The sequence below is a fragment of the Artibeus jamaicensis genome, unplaced genomic scaffold, assembly GCF_021234435.1.
Source record: "Artibeus jamaicensis isolate MK-2021 breed Jamaican fruit bat unplaced genomic scaffold, CSHL_Jam_final contig_2170, whole genome shotgun sequence".
Classification (NCBI taxonomy): domain Eukaryota; kingdom Metazoa; phylum Chordata; class Mammalia; order Chiroptera; family Phyllostomidae; genus Artibeus; species Artibeus jamaicensis.
Genome location: NW_026521445.1, coordinates 5,078,563 through 5,095,057, shown reverse-complemented (window position 1 = coordinate 5,095,057; position 16,495 = coordinate 5,078,563). Strand labels below are relative to the sequence as shown.

The 16,495-nt window shown below is 51.2% G+C and overlaps 1 protein-coding gene across 5 annotated transcripts in view; it reads left to right on the top strand.

Moving 5' to 3' along the window:
- Positions 1–16,223, top strand: part of HHAT (hedgehog acyltransferase) — a 246,746-nt gene extending 230,523 nt beyond the window's left edge. For 4 of the 5 annotated variants that reach the window (XM_037136997.2, XM_053658765.1, XM_053658763.1 and 1 more), the window contains one exon: positions 13,004–13,945. In XM_037136997.2, coding sequence (XP_036992892.2) covers positions 13,004–13,095 — 92 coding nt within the window. In that variant the 3' untranslated portion in view covers positions 13,096–13,945. Of the gene's footprint in view, positions 1–13,003; positions 13,946–15,811 lie in introns of those variants that run through there. The other variant, XR_008390351.1, reaches the window with a different exon arrangement.
- Positions 16,224–16,495: the final 272 nt, after the last annotated feature.

Genomic DNA, 16,495 nt, shown 5'->3' with positions numbered 1-16,495 from the left:
GGATGAGAATCACAAGGACAATTAGTGTATCTTCTGTGCGGATCCTTCCCAGCCCTTACAGCAAGAATGGAGCCACATCTTCCCAAACAGGACAGACGGCAGCCGACTAGGATAGGGCGGTGAAAGGCGTCCACAGACTAGGTCAGTTCTCCACCTGAGGTCATCAGCAGAGATGGCACCAGCTGACACAGGGACTGGCGTAGTTTATTCCTTCTCCATGATGTCAGGCCTTGCTGCTGGAACACAAGTTAGGAAGAACTAGGCAGATGTGACCGGTAGGATGGAGAGAAGTCCGGGCCCACGTCACAGAGCTGACTCCTGCAGACATGGCCCCGTCCCTTCGGCAGACTCTGAGAAAGCAGGCTGAGGCCGGTCCTACACCCTGAGTTGACCCACACTGAGGGAGTATCTGGGAACTCCACAAGGAGTCCGAGTGTCCACACTGTGCTCTGAGGTCACAGACAAAACTCAGCCAGAAACTGGGGCAGCAGAGGTCCTTCCCCTGGAGACTGACAATTAACCCCGTGTAAAGACTACCAGCAAGGGAGGAAACTGGGACAAGTTTCCAGAAGGATCCCAGCCTCCCGGCCTGTCCTGCTGGCCTGACAGGAAGCCCGGAGGAGACAGGAAAGGGTGCTGACACCTTCACTAACTCCTAGCACCCCGAGAGCCCCAGGCTGCCTCTGTTTTCTCCTCCCTGGCTCTACTCCAAGAGCACCCTGCCCCATCCCCTCTGCCCCTGTAGAAAATTGGTTTGAGGGCTTCGATTCTGAGCAGATTGGCAGGCGAGCAAGAGAGCTTCCCTGTGAGCTTGCCAAATGCTTGCTCCCTGCAGAGGCCTGCACAGGGTCTTCCAGGCCGCCCAAATGGGCAAGGCTGCCAGGAGGGACCCTTAGTCCCAGCCTGGGCTCAGAGCATCTGGCCTGCCATCCTGGGCAGAACCTCCTCCCCACCACCCCTGGGCCATTGGCCGGGGGCAGGGGCCTATGGGGGACAGTGTTCCTTCAGAATGGGATATTTAAAGCAGAAAAACGTCTTTCTCTGTAATCTGAGTCACTCTGAGTCCAAAGAAGTCTTTGAGCCACTTCATATGACAGACAAACACCCTCATTAACACTGCACTGAAAACTTGCCGCATTTTGTGAGGTTCCCACCACTTGCTAGAATGCGGCCTCTGTACCCAGCACAGACGGACACCACTTTCCAGGGGAGGATGGTTTGAGGACCTGGATTTTATGGGCTGTGATCTATAGAGTTAGAAGGGGCCTTGCAGGGGTCATCTGGCCCCCCTACCATGGGAGGCAGCCACCTCAGGAGCTGTCTTCCAGAACTCCACCTGGATGCAGGTGGGGCAGGGGCCCCAGGACGCCTCCACCTGGCAGGAGGCTGTCAGTGGCCCAGGCTCCTCTCAGTAGCAGCCAAAATCTGCCTCTTCGACCTCCATCTGTCTGCCCAGTTCTGTCTTCTGAAGTGACGTAGACTAAGTCTAGCTGCCTTTCCACATGACCTCGTGGCCTTTTCCAAGCTAAGCTTGGATTTATCAGTATATCCACACTGGAGTCCTTGCAGTCCTTGAAATAGCTTTTGTGTGACGGTCTCTCTTGTAAAACATGTGACTGGATGGTCAGCCTCCCTAAGTCTTGGCTCATGCACATGCGCTTTCTCGAACTTGCAGGCTGAGCGCACCTGCCCCGCTCACTAACGGGCCTATGCAGTGGCTGTGGCTACTGTCCGGGGCCGGGTGGCCATGCTTGCCCGCGCACCCGTGGGGACCCACAGCCTTACGCTCGGGTGGGAGAAGAGCCACTGTGCCGTGGGACAGCTCTGTGCCCCTCTGCACAGCCTCACAGAGCCCGGGTCCCCCGTGGGTTCCACCGAAGGGCCCTTGGGGTCTTCTGCATTTCCTCCCTGGAACAGTGACCCAAGAGCCTTGGCCCATTTCAGGGAAGTGCAGATGCTCCTTTTTAAATTGTTATTTTGGTTTTTGATTACAGTTTGCCCTAGCACTATTGTGAATTCGTTTCAGCATGATGGATAGACATTCCTGTAGTTTACACAGTGTTCTCTCGGGTGAGATGCTTCTTCAGCAGAGAAGGCCCCAGGCTCCCTGAGACCGCGGTCGGCCTGAGTTACTGTGGGACGAGCGAGCTGCTTCCCCCTCAACCCAGCAGGCTGGCGGGGGCTGTGGGTCCTGCTGCCACCAGCGCATCCTCCGAGCTTGGACCTTCTTCTTACCTCCGTTTCCACACTCCTCCTTACACCAGCGCCTGGGGAGTGAGATGCCTTTTCTAAATACCACTTGTAAGTGTTGGCACCACGTTTTTCTGAACTAATCTCAGAGCTCCTTTGCGTGTCTATTGTTTCCTTTCTGGGAGGGCAACAGGCAGCTCAGGTGGTTAAAGTCAACGGTAATGAGACCACCCCGTGGGCTCAGTGTCCTTAGACAGAAACTGCTCTGTGGCCACCAACTGCACCCCAGGCACCACCAGCCTGCCTTTGACCAGGCGACAGGAGCAGGGGACAGTGGGGATGGCCCCTGGGCTAGGAGCGAAGAAGGCGGTGCACAGGCTAGCTCTCAGCCTCACGGTACAGCCAGCCCTCCAACCCGTCCACACCTCAGTGTGGAGACGAGCAAACTAGACTTCGCAGACGCAGCCAGTGGGAGCAGCTGGTGAGAACGAAGCCATCTCTGACAAGCAGGAACGTTTCCTCCTCTTCCCGAGGGGTGGCTGGTGTTCGTAGGTCGCTTCTAGAGCTCCAGGAAGAACTGCGGCTGCTATTGCTGCTGCTGCCGTCACTGCTGCCGAGAGCTCGGTTCTATCATTCTGTTATTTGCTGGGACATTTAAGTCAAGTAATTTGGAGTACTTTATCTAGCCGCTGCTTTCGAAAAAGAACATGTCAGCCCCACATCTGCTGACATCACCCTTCCAGATGTTCCCACGGCTTCGGCGTTGCTCCCTCCACCTCCCTTTCCAGCTCTCCCTGGTCTGTTCATTCGGGGCTGGGGGAAGGGCGACTGGAGTGGCATCCCGCCCTCCTGGCCCTTGGAAGAGTCTGGGTGTCGGTGGCCAGTACAGGCCGGGTGCCTCTTCTCCAAGGCGCACCCACAAATGTGCGTGAGCCGAGACTGTGGGCACTTCTGTCAGGGGGCTTCGTGTCCCACAGGCCGGGGAAGTGGGCCGTGGAAGTGGAGGCCAAGTAGACCTCGAATGGTTCCCTACTCAGGGATTTGCAATAACTGGCCTTTGTAATCACCGGTAGTAGGGACTCAACAGTCAATAGCCTGGCCCTTCACCTCATCCTTATTCACTCATGGGCCATTTTACCATGCGTGTCTTGGTTCCACATCCTGGGGAGAAAGCAGCTGCTTCATAGACTCTCAGAGCAGGCTCCACCTTGGGTCGGAAGGAGGCCCCTCCTCCACTGTGTTCCTGCTGCTGCCTGTCCTGCCTCTGCTTCTTCCTGGGTCAGAGGAAACGTGGGGTCTCCTGAGCCTGTTCCAGAGTTGGAGGGAGGGCTGCCGCTGCCAGTGTCCCTCTGCCTCCCGAGAAGGGTGGCAGATGTCTTCTCGTCCTTCTTCAGGAAGGGTTAACTTTGATGTTTGTGCAGGTGTCTCTGCTCTGGAGTCTTCTCTAGGCCAGGCCTGTCGGCCACTCCTCCGTGACACGGTTCCCAGACGTCCGCTCTCCCACATTAGTGCAGTAGGGTGAGCACACAAAACAGAACGACTAAAGCTCTGCTGTTTCCGTCACAGTGAAATTTCAGCCTATCGTCCTAGCCTAGCCAGCAGTTTGAGACTCTTGTCTGTCGCCTGTGTTTTCTATGAGCCTTTTGTTACCCTCGCACTTGGGTGGCGGAGCCATGGAATGGAACCTACGGGTGCAGGCGAAGCCTCCGGCCTGAGTGCACTCCCAGCCCTCAGTGCATGCACAGGCCTCAGCAAGCACACTGGCTGTTTGTGTGACTGTGTCAAGGCTGACTGTCTAAATGCTAGGAACACAGTAGGTGCTTCACAAACACCAGCATGGGTGAGTGTTGTCAGGGCCCTGTGACAAGGAGCCTGGTCCCCACTGTGTGTGCATTCCATCTGCCTGAGGGAAGGGAGGTGGCTCCCATGAGCTCCCTCGAGTGGCAGCACCCTCTGTGTTACCTGGTGTGGCCCTGGATGGACAACGAGCAACCCTCCCAGTTAGGCTGTGTTAACACTCAGGTCATGGAAGAGAAACGGCTGTGGAAGCGCATTCTGCCAGTGCAGCCTCTGGCCCCAGTGGCCGAGTTGGGGTTGTGGAACCAGCTGCAGGGACAGTTTTCTGGGAAATAGGCCTCCCACCCATTTGGCCCCAGGGAGAGAAAAATCTGTGTTTTCTCAGCACTGCCTTCTACTTGTACTCTCAGATTTAAAAAGTGGCCCGGCCTCTTCTTGTCGCTTCTCCAATCATGAAATGATTTTAGTTTATGGGAGCGAGCGCTTCAGCAAGCATCTGCCTGCAGGGACTGTACCGGGCAGCGGGGAGGGAAGAAAAATGCAGCCTAGGTTGGCTTCATCAGGATGTGAAATTGACTGTGAACAACGTGATTCATTAAAGACTGCTGCCGGTGCCGGTGAAGATGTGCGCGTAGCAGCTAGCGGGCGACTCCTGCCCGGCATGGCAGGGTGCTCCCTGACGGTGCTCAGAGCCACCTGTTCCTCTGTGTCACCTTGCTGGATGCCCTGTGAGGCTCAGCTGGTACCAGGGGCCAGAGGACACCGACAGTCCTCATGAAAGATCATCCAGGCCATGGGCACGTGCTTTGTAGTGCTCAGAGTCTCGGGTAGGCACTAGGACAAAGGATGGAAACATGCATGTCAGTGCTTTCTTCATCGTCCTTTGCAAAGATGGAGAAGCTGAGGCCTCTGGAGATGGGGTGACCGAGTGGGTTATGATGGAGGATGCCTAATAAGAATCCTCTGCCTCCCCCTCCCTGTTACCTTTGACATCACGAGTAAAGGGAGGAAACGAGATTTGGAGGCAGAGGATTTGAAGGTGAGGGCCAAGCCGGGAGGCAGGGGCCTGGTGCAAGCTTTTCCTACATGGGGCCCGAGTGCCCTTGCAGTCACACAACCCTGAGGTCTGGGTGCGGCCTGACAACCAGTTGGCTGTTAGACCTTGGAAAAGTTACCGTACTTCCGTGAGCCGTAGTTTTCTTTTCTACAAAATGGAGCTAATAATACCACCCAGAAAAGGTGGTTGAGAATGTAGAAGGTGCCCAGCAAAGCACAGGGCAGCTGGCAGTGCTCTGTAACCATTTCTCCCCTCTGCTGCATGACAGAGCCCCTTCAATTGATGAACAACCATTAGTAGAAAGTTCTTTCTCTAGAGTTCCCCAAGAACAGCACTTCCCAGAGGGCGGTCCTTGGACCGGCAGCATCCAATGCACCTCTTAGGCGGTCCCCAGGCCCCCGTTTCAACACGTCCTCCAGTAATTCTGATGTGGGCTTGTGTTGGAGAACCAGTGCCTTTGGAGTTTATGGTTTGGTTTAGAACCAGTTAGAACCATCCAGTCCTTTGTCATCAGAGGATGTAAAAGAGGCAGTGAGCTTAAAAAAAAAATGAGGCCTCAAAACCTGCGTCTGAGGCCCAGATTTGTAAACTGTGTGAGGGTAAGAAATCATTATTACAACCCTGGAGTAGCAGGAGACCGTTCTTCAGACCTGCCGTCCACGTTCCCACGTGTGTGAAAACAGACCCAGTGGTCACAGGTTCCCAGCCTGGGCAGCTCTGCTCCTGCTGCGCATCCTTTGATGAGACAGCCCCACAACAGGAGAGGGCCCCTGCCCTGTAGCTTTATGTGGGTGAAAGCTCTAAACCGAGCTCTGAAGAAAGGTCTGCAGGCTCAGAACCATGTGATGCCTGGTTCCACAACACCCCCAGGCTGGGACTGGCATCATTTTGAACAACGAAGGAAATGACTGAGGTGAAGCTGGTGCAAAGAGCCAGGGCAGGGGTCGGGCTGTTTCTCAGATCCAGAGCCAGGGCCCGAGGACTAGGGTCCAATGCAGAAGCCAGTTCTCTAAGGAAAGACACACCCAGCCTGCGCTGGCCTTGGAGTAGCAGATGCCACCACTGCAGAGCAGGGTATGCATAGGGTCGGTGGTGGCATTCCAAATAGCTAACAAATGGTAAGACAGGGCCACAGACCATCAGTCTGAAAAGATGGCAGCCACGTGCTGGGGCAGGTCCCAGAGGCTCCTGCAGAGCCAGCTGTTACCCTTTTCACAGCTGTATCGGGGACAGGCATGAGGGAGAGGCAGGGCCCTTGACTTTCACTAACGAGTAGGGAAGCATATTGGCCTTTTAACATCAGGTATAGTCTCTCCGATGTCCACCGGCCGAATGTCAGCCTGAGGGTACTGTGTGAGGCCGGGCCGAGGGTCGGTGAGAGGAAATACATACTTTGGTCCCCAAATCTACCAGTCACAAGAGAGAGCCAAGACCTGTGGCTCTCTCTTCTGCAGCGTCTCCTAAAATCCTCTTTTCATGCCATTTCCCCATTGGGTGTCCTTCTCTGAGCCTGTCCATTTGCAAAGGCCGACTACGGAGGGTGAGATTCACCAGCTTTACGTTGGTCTTTACCAGGATGTTGTATAAGCACCTGCATCTCCAGGGGTATGGATGGATATGCAGGTGGCATTGAATGATCGTAATCCATCCTTCACCTTGGCACACCTCGGCCCAGCCCAGGAGAGTTTGTCTGGGGAGGTGAGATGTGTTTTCTTTGTGGCCTGACGACTCTCAGGAGTCATGGGAAGTCCTCTTACTCCTTTTGTAGGTTGGCTTTGAGTCACTGGGCAACATGGCTCCTCCATGAAACCGGAAAGTGAGAGTCCATCTGTCCAGCTCTAGACACCCAAGAGCCAAGCTGGGAAGGTCATGGTATTTCTCACCCCTCAGGAGATGTGCGACCCAGCAAGGTGATGCCCGAGCAGGGGATGAGTAAGGGATGACAGGCAAGGATCCAGAGTGTCTGGCTAGAAAACTTGCCTGGGTGGATGGAGGAAGGAAACCAGTGCGTTGTTAATGACAGATAAATGGTGGATGATTCAAAATAAAGACTGGAGGACAAGCCGAAGTCCTTTGGACTGTTCTTCAGATAGAATCCAACCCGATGCCCTGGGCTTGGGAGGTGGACTCCGAGCCCTTCCGAAGCAGTGTGACTTCCATCCAGCAAGGATGTTGGTGTAGGTAAGTGATTCCTCTCTCACAGTGTTGTGAGGATTCCCAAAGACCGTGAATGCTTTACAAACCCTACAGTAGACGGCTTATTCTTCACACATTGTGAACATGCAGACAGAGACCAGGGTGCTGGCTGACTGGGAGGAAGGGCAGGAGGAAGGCTTCCCTGAAAATTTGTTCATGTGCTGGTCACCAGCCACTTTCTTCTAAAGATGGTCAACAGTAGGGTGTGGCCTTTGAAAACCCACTAGAGCCAAGATGGCAGCCACAGGCTCAGGAGCATTGCCCCACCCGACAGCCAAGAGCTGCCAAGCGAGCCTGTGAGGGGGTCACGCTAACTCCTCTCCAATTGGGAAGGATCGGCGTCTTCCCTTTGGGAAGAGATTCGTGCTGACTAATGTGCTCACGTGGTGCCGAACCACCACTGTTGTCCTCCTCCGAGGCCCCGGGGCAGACTGCATGGTTGGGGCGCCTGGTGCTCAGCCTGACCCCAGGGAGAGGCAGGACTGAAGACCCGTCATCTCTTAAAAAGGAAATGCGTCTTCCTGCACCTTTCGTTTTGACACCCCGAGGCATATATGCCCCAGGACATTGCAGCCTACGGTAAACGTGTGATGTGCTCATGTTCTGTTGCCTTTACAAATGTTTTAAATGATTTTATCGAGAAATAATTTATGCACAATAAGATACACTCATTTAAGGTGTGTCCCAGATGTACATACCCTTGAAGGCACTCCCCTAATGGAGATACAAACATCTTCATCATCCCCAAAGGTTCCCAGCGGCCCTTTTCATCATTTTCATCATTCCCAGGTTCCCTCTGCTCCAGCCCCAGGCGACCACTGTAAATCAATTTGAATTTTACATAAATGGAGTCATACAGTGTGTATTAGTTTTTCAATGGCTTCTTTTACTCAGCATAAAATATTTTTATTGCAGTAAATTATACACAATATAGAACTTACCATCTTAACCAGTTTTAAGTGTACAGGTCAGTGTGGCATTAAGTATACACCTGTTGTTGTGCGACCACCACCTCCGTCTCCGGAAGTCTCTGCATGTTGTGAAAGCTCCGTACCCATCAAACAATAACCACCCCCACCGCCCCCCGCCCCTGGCAGCCACCGTTCTACTTCCTGTGTCTCTGACTCTGACAGCTCCAGGTACCTCACGTAAGTGGAAGCCATGCACTATGTATTTGTCTTTTTGTGACTGGCTTCATTCAGCCTGATGTCTTCAAGGTGCACGCGTGTCGTAGCATGTGTCAGAGTTTCCTTTTTAAGGCCGAGAACTACTCCATTGTACGCATGTGCCCCATTGTGCTGATTCTTTCACTGTCAGCAGACACCTGGCCTGCTTCCACCTTTGGTTGCTGTGAGTAATGCCGCCATGAACTTGGGTGTGCAAATGTCTCTCCTGGCTGTTCTTTTCCATTATTTTGGGTGCGTGTGTGGTAAATATATGTTTAATCTTTTGAGAATGCTCCATATTGTTTTCCACTGTGGCTGTATCATTTTATAGCGTTATATTTTTAACAACATTTTTTGCTAGACCCGCTTCTTGTTCTGATTATCCCTTCATTCCCCAGAAAACCAATTCAACATGTCCTTTGCCTTCTCGTGGCCCTGCATGCTGGTCATCTTCTGCTCTGTCCCGAGCGAAGGAGATAGTCCCTTCACACTGATGGAATTGCTCAGAGAATTGCCCAGCCACAGAGACCTCAAGTAAAATGACACTGTCACTTTCCATTAGCTGTAGCTTTCCCCTCTGTGTTCTACTGGGTGCTCGTTAGCTGCAGTCACTGTGCACCTCACTCTTACCTTATTAACGATATAGTGATGCAGCCACCTAAATCCTATTGTTCCACCTGATATGCCATGTACACACTGGTCCTCTTAATTGAATCCTTTGTGTTGTACATCCCACTTAAATGCATTTAGCTATATCTGTCAAATGATTTGTCCTATTAACTATATTGCCCATTTTTTTACACCTGTTGTCTAAGTTGCTAGCACCCTGTTGATATGTTTGATGCTGTTAAAACTATTCACTTGTTTAGACCCTGTTAGGTCCAGGCATCAGAAGCCCACTGGGAAGCTGCACACCTCATTCACTCCGGGGGCCCTACTGTGAATGTGCACAGTGTGCAGGGGGCTTTGACCCTAAAGTACCTCTGAAGAAGGATCTTTTCCTTTGACCAAGAAGCACCTTGCTGTCCCCCAGGGTTTATGATCCACGTTCATGGAGTGTGTGTGCCTGTGCGTGTGCATGCACAGGGTCAAGACCGTGGGAATGTGGAAGTTGACTGGATGCCGTACTTTGGAAATGCTGGTGAGAAGGCAGAGCAGAGAAGGAGAGACAGAGCGGAGTGGCCATGGGGTGGGACGACTGCAGGATGAGGTCAGTGTTCACTTGTGAAGATGGACCTTTTTGACGCCGTCTTTTTGTTTAACAGCCAACAAGCCCAGATGACTGTGCATCATAGCAACCCTTGGGATGTCTCCAGAATGACAGCCTGTATTAGTTTCTTTCACTCCTATGATCCTGGGCTCATCTGAGCCCTGATGAAGAGGAGCCTGTCCCCAAGCAGCCGCTGTACTTCCCCCCACACACCTGAGCCACATCGGTGCTTGGGTAGCAGCCACCACAGTCCAAGACCTTGTACCTGTGGCTACCCCCAGACGGCAATGCCAGTGTCTAGGACGGGGCCTGGCACATAGCACAGGCTCGTGAAGTATTCGCTGCGTGTCATGGAAGGGACGTGTGGCATCTGTCCTTTCCTTGTCATCACATACTACACTTCAGGTCAAGGAAGGGTGAGAGGCCCTCAGCAGCTGTCTGGTACACGCCAGGCTTACTGTCTGTGAGAACACATGTGCACTAAAAAGGCCAGCTGTCTGTGTGTGTGACAGCATGCTCAGGGGGTCCTACGGCAATCCTTTGCTTTTCTGAAACACTTTGTAAAAGCACTACCCAAACTGATCCTCACAGGCTATGATTTATTTTTGACCTCCCATAATACAGATGGAAGAACTGAGACCCTACTGACGTCTCTTAGTAGAGTCAGGATGGCAAGTCTCCTAACCGCTGTGTAGCTGCCTCTCTGGATGGCACAGTCACAGTGGGGAGCATTTTCAGGGCCCGGCTGGGGTCCTAACTGCACACGTATGTGCCTCACCTCGGGGCAGTGTTGGGGACCTTTCTCCTTAGAATTCTGTGTGCTGTGCAGACGCCTCCACGGGGGTGTCCAGGCACGGCTGTGCAATGCCCCAGGCCCAGCTCTGAGCAAACAAAACATCCCAACCCTCAGCTCCACAGCCGGCCTCTGGGTTCTGTGTTCAGCAAACCCCTGCTGATGCCTCATCCCAAGCACAGCTGAAGTCTGGGAGCGATTTCTGTACCTGGAGCCCCCTTCCGTCTTCCTGCTCCCTGAGCCCGCTGAGGAGTAGGTGTTGACAGCCCCCTGGCATGTGTGTCTGAGCCACAGAGTTGAAAGAGCTGATGGCCTTGAGGCAGGGTGGGTCTGGAGTGAAGCTTAAAAAGGTATCTGACTATACAGTGCTGAACAGTGCCCTCCAAAGTCCTGTGCACTGGAATCTCAGAATGTGGCTTCATTTGGAAATAGGATGCTTAAAGATGTAATTAATTAAGGATCTTGGGAGGAAATCATCCTGGGTTGCGGGTAGGCCCTCAAGCTAATGACTGGTGTCCTTGTAAGCGGAGAGGACACAGAGGGACCAGGAAAGGAGGCCATGTGAAGACAGGTCAGAGATTGGAGGGACACTGCCCCACGTCAGGGCATTCCTGGGGTCGCTAGAAGCTGGAAGAGGCAAGGAAGGAGTCCCCAGAAAGAAGGTGGCCCTGCCCAGCACCCTGATGTCAGGCTTGTGGTTTCTAGAATGAATTTCTGTTATTTGAAGCCACGAAATGTGTGGTGATTTGTTCCAGTTCCCATCTGCTGTTAGCCAGGAGGCGGGGCATCAGGGCTGGTCCCAGAGCCAGGCCGTTGGGGGTTCTCTGCTCCCCTTCCTTGCCTCGCCTTCAGGACCTGAGAGAATTCCTGGGCTGAGCCAGGCCAAGGAACAAGCTGAAAATGGTAGGGCTTGACCTCCCGATGTCACTCCAGTCTTGTTGGAGAAAGACTTCTCTGTTCTCTCATCTCCATTATCACTGCCTTTCTGTGGTGCCCACTGTAGGCCAAGGGCCATCACTGGGCAGAACCCTGATGTCTCAGTTAGCTCATGCTACCAGACTGGGTGGCTTAAATGACAGCCATTTATTCCTCACAGTTCTGGAAGCTGGGAAGTCTAAGATCAAGGTACCAGCTAATTTGGTTCCTGGTAAGGACCCTTTTCCTGGCTTAAAGTCAACTGCCTTCTTAGTGTGCCCTTTTACTGTAAAACAAGAGAGCAGGGAAAGGAAGGGAAGCAAACTCTCCGGTATCTCTTCTAATAAGGGCACTGATCCCATCATGGGAGCCCCACCCTGACAGCCTCATCTCACCCTGTTTACCTCCCAAAGGCTGTACCTCTCACTATCGGCACGTTGGGGATCAGGGTCTCAGTATGTGAGTTTGGCTGGGGGACACAATTCAGTCCATGGGACCTTGTAAAGACACTTAAGTACGTTACTCTATCCCCCCTCCCTTTACATTTGCTGTTTCTTCAGTTGCTCAGGGTCACACAGCCGGCAAGTGGCAGGGCCAGGACTCGAGCTTGTGTCTGATTCCCCTTCAGAGTCACACTCTTAACCACCGTGCTGCCGTGTTGATAGTAGTAGCTGCTAATGGCGAGAAGAGAGCCTTCCACAGTTGTTACAACCCCAGTGGCTCCCCACCGCCTCCTCCCTACTCCTGCCCCTTCCCGGCCTGCCCCTCCCTGTGTGGTAGCCACATCACATGGTCCCTGTTCCTCGAAGGGCCTGTGATGCTCACACTTCAGGTGATCCCTCTGGTACCTTGTCCCTGTCCCTTTCCATCGGACAAATTCTTGCTCATCCCACACGGTCCAGTTCACGTGTTCTCTGCACACATCATTATTGAGCTCATACACAGGGCTCATAAATCCCAGTGGTGTGTGTTTGTCTTTGCCAAGCTGGAGTGGGAGCACCGTAGGACTAGATCTTTCTATTTTGGCATCTGAGGCCTCCCACAGCACCTTTGGCTCCCCAAAGTCCCCAGTAAAAGTTTGAATAAATGAAACATGTATAAGACACAGAGATCATTAAGAAACAAACACTCAGCAGAAAGGGCTGCTAATTAAAAGAAGAAGGACAAAGGAAAGAACATCAGATAGTCACAGTACTTGTAGAAGGAACCACTAAAAGGTATGAGTTTCAAAAGCAAATGTTGAATTTTGGTTCTCCTAAATTCATCTGTGTGCTTACTGATGACACTCAATTCAATATAATCACTGATCATTTGAGATTTAGTTGAGATTCAATATAATAATTTGAGATTTACTATGGGTCTCATGTACTATTGTTCTTTGGTATTATTAACTGCCTTAGTCTTCTAAATATGTATTCTTTAAAAGCTTGTCCTATTTCTAATCATAATTTGCATTTATGATAGCACACCCCTCATTCGATGCTGACCCAGTGGGGATGTGAGCTTCGACTCGCTGGCATTCCAGTTCGAGCGAACTTTCCAGGAGGCTCGTGGCTTAAGCTGTAAACCGAAGCCTGTGTCCTTTCTTAGGTTGCCTTCTCTGAAGGGGAACAGGTTGTACCGGTGGCAGGTCCCACCCAGGCGTTTTAACTGCTCTTCCATCTCTGTCCCCGCTGCAGGCTGGCCGTGGGTGACCCTCTCCGTCCTGGGATTCCTGTACTGCTACTCCCACGTGGGCATTGCCTGGGCCCAGACATACGCCGAGAACTAATGTGGTGGGTCCAGGACGGCCTTGCTCTTGGCCTCCAAGGCAAATGGTGCTTCTCCCTGCCCTCACAGCCCACGACGACTTCCAAGGGGCCAACGCTTGACCTGTTCCTCCTTTGTGGAAGTTACCTCACTCCAAGATTGGAAGCTTGAACTCTCCTAGAAAACCGATAACCCGAGTCTCCCACCTTCAGGGACACAGAGACCATCTCCCCCCACCGTCCTGTTCCTGTCGAGTGAGCTGGGGTCCAGCTGTAGTGTAGATACTGCCCGTCTGCCCAGGGTGACACTGTGGTCCTTAGTGCCCAGACGCCCTTTGGGTTTTTTCTCCTTTACTAAGAATTAAATGTAATGGGCATTTTTTGACTGAGGCCCAGAAACCCTGACTGGTGACAGGCCTGTCCTTCATTGGGCAATATTTCTGAAACACTTTGGTGACATTTATGTGTCCCCCTTCCCCATGCCCTGCAGTGTGGTCTCAGCAGGGAGGTGGCAAAGTTGCAGCTGTGTTTTTAATTACTCGGTAAAGAAGATAGAGTATGTTCCGTGACATTCCAAGGAGTCTGTACCCAAGGAGACCCGTTTTTGAACTTCGTCGTGGCGATCTGCACTTGGCTGCTTGTTTCCTAGATCCGCAGAGCAGTCAACATGTGGAGCTTCTACCCGACAGTGCGTCATGTCCACCTAAGGAGGCAGAACTTAAAGCCCAGGGGACAGTGCACCACAGACAGGTGCCATCAGGCGAGTCACAGAGGGTAAGGATGGCTCCTCTCCCCACGTGAGTCCCACCGGCGTCTTCCCACTCAGTGGTTTGCATTCAGCGCTTTATACTGTTTGGTTTTGTTTCAAATAAAGTGGAGCTTTTTTCTATCACATAAGCCACTTTTTTTGTAGAATGGTTTTAAATATTTTTTTAGGAAAATGTTTAAACACACTTACATAACTCTCAATTCTTCATTCCTCTGGAAAGGTGCTGACAGGCTACTAATGGCCTCAAGTGGCAGATAATTCAGAATACTTGTTTGTCTTTGAGTTTTGGGTTTTTTAGAGCAGTGGGGGCAGGGGTTAGTGAACAAACTTTTCAAAATTTGAATCCGTAGTGTGCCCAGTGATGGGAGCACTTAACGCACCTCAAGCACATGACTTGAATGGTCGTGGGTTCACTTGGCCCTGGTCTGTGTCAGACTGTCTCGTAGTAACAGTTCGTTACTGTGTGCTGGCTGTGGTTATTAACTCAACGCAATTTAAACTCTCAGAGTGCAGGACCAGTCACTTTGCTGATGTTCTTTTTTCCCAGCCACTCTGTTCGGAAGTGGGGCAGATGCAGATGACCTGAGCGGGCAGCAGCAAAAGGCAGAGGCTGCAGGGGGCCGGCAGAGCAGGGCAGCGGTGGCCTCGGCAGCTGGCTCAGTAAAGGAGACATAGGCAGGCGATTCCAAGGCACTGGGTGTTTTTAAGGAGGGCACGAGAGGCTGGGGAAGAGCGAGCACTCAGATGAATACAGTCCAACCTCGTGGACTGACACCGATTTGGGATTTGTGGTCTGTCAGAGGGAGTGTGGCTGAAAGGGAAGGGCTTTCCAAGGGGGCCAGAGAGGGAGTGGGAAGATGATTGTAAGGAAGATGATTATAAGGAAGTGTCATATATAAATAGCAGAAAACATTCCGAACTCTTCAGAGACACCATTTATATAAAATAAGTTTATTCATTCATTAAACTCTATTGAGATATATGGGGTCCAGCAGAAGTAAGGCTTGCTTGAGTGTGGTTGGTAGGGTAATGATATGGGTGTAATAATTTATAGTTTTAATTTGAACATTTCCCCTTAATTGTCATTAAGGCCTGCTTGAGTGTGATGCTTATGCTTTTGTAAGAAAGGGCATTATTTGAGCCATACCCTGTATCTGAGAGTAATAATCCTGAACTGGCTTTCAGTCACGATATGATTCGAGTGGTTCTCAGGAATCAGTAAATGATGACTGTTTAGCTGTGCATTTGAGGACTCAGTAACCAGTATGTCCATCATCCAGGACCATTGTTTTCTTTGTCTAGCTTCTTGTTGCTCCCCAACTATCACGTGAAAATGGTGGTATCTCTGTCTTCATGCACGAGACCTAAAGTCTTGGAGTTGCTTTAACAGAAAGACTCAAGGAGCCCGGCCCACCTAAGCAGTCTCTGCCTGGGCAGCTTCTGACATGTCACTTTTCACAGTCATCGGCCCGGGCAGCTTCAGGCTTGGGGCTGGGAAACACCTAGACAAGGTCCAAGGTCGCTCCCAGCCCCAGGACCTTCTGAGCCCAACCTCGCAAAAGCCAAGGAGCTCCAGGTGTGATGGCCAAGACGATCCCCAAGGAGGCAAGCGACACCCTGAGGGACAGCCACATCTTAAGTCACTTTGACTAATTCTTAGGACCACCTGAGAGACTTAGCAGTATTGTATTATTTCTTTAGATTAATTTGTTTGAAGTGACAGCAGAAAACCCTTCATTCTATTCAAGATTGATGACCTAGCAAAAAATGTGTATCAATCACGTATAGTTGTATAATGATCTATATATTGGGAGAGTAGTAATTTAGTGGGAGGGGATTCTCCTTAGAAAAACTGATACTGTGTCACTTGCTTATTTATAATAATAATAACAATATAATTGTTGACTAAGTTTAAGAAATTAACCATAACATCATGAGTTCGTTTTCTAGCAAACATATCCATTCAACAGGGCCAGCTGTCGGGAAGCCAGGAAGCTGGGTGACCCCCACGAGGCCGGCCTTTCTGCGCCTGCTGGGAAGCTCTCCAGGCCTTTCTTCAGGGAAACTATTTTATTTTAAAACAAAGCAACAAAATCTCTCTTTTTCTAATAGTTGAAACCCATCTGGCACCCAAAGTATATTCCTTGGCTCTGTATTACTAGTCCTTTTGATTAATTACAAAGATTGTGTTCACAAAGAGTTTTTCCCTTCATCGAGGCCATCTAAAGCAAGCAGTGTTTAGTGCTTTACTAGGTGAGAACTTGAAAATGAACATCAATCATGTGGAATTTTAAGCACTATACCCTTACATTATTTTTATTATGCTTTTCTGCGATGTAATGAAATAACAGGGTGTGGCCTTATGAGATCAAGCAGAGTCCCGCCTACAGTAAAAAGAAAAGTGCTGTTTTTGAAACGTGGTCTTTCGGTGTTAAATAACAGCTTGGGTTGGCAGTACCATGGAGAATCTTGCCATGGGCAAGAAGCAATACCCATTAAAACCGCAGCACAGCTGAAACAATGCTGGTGTGGAGGACCAGTTAGCTTGGGGCCAAGCCGTTCTCTACCTTCATAGCTTCCAAGACCATCAGTGAGTTAAGCACACATCCAACTCACGCTGTGGACACTGAGTCATTCTGAAAAAGTCCAGCTTT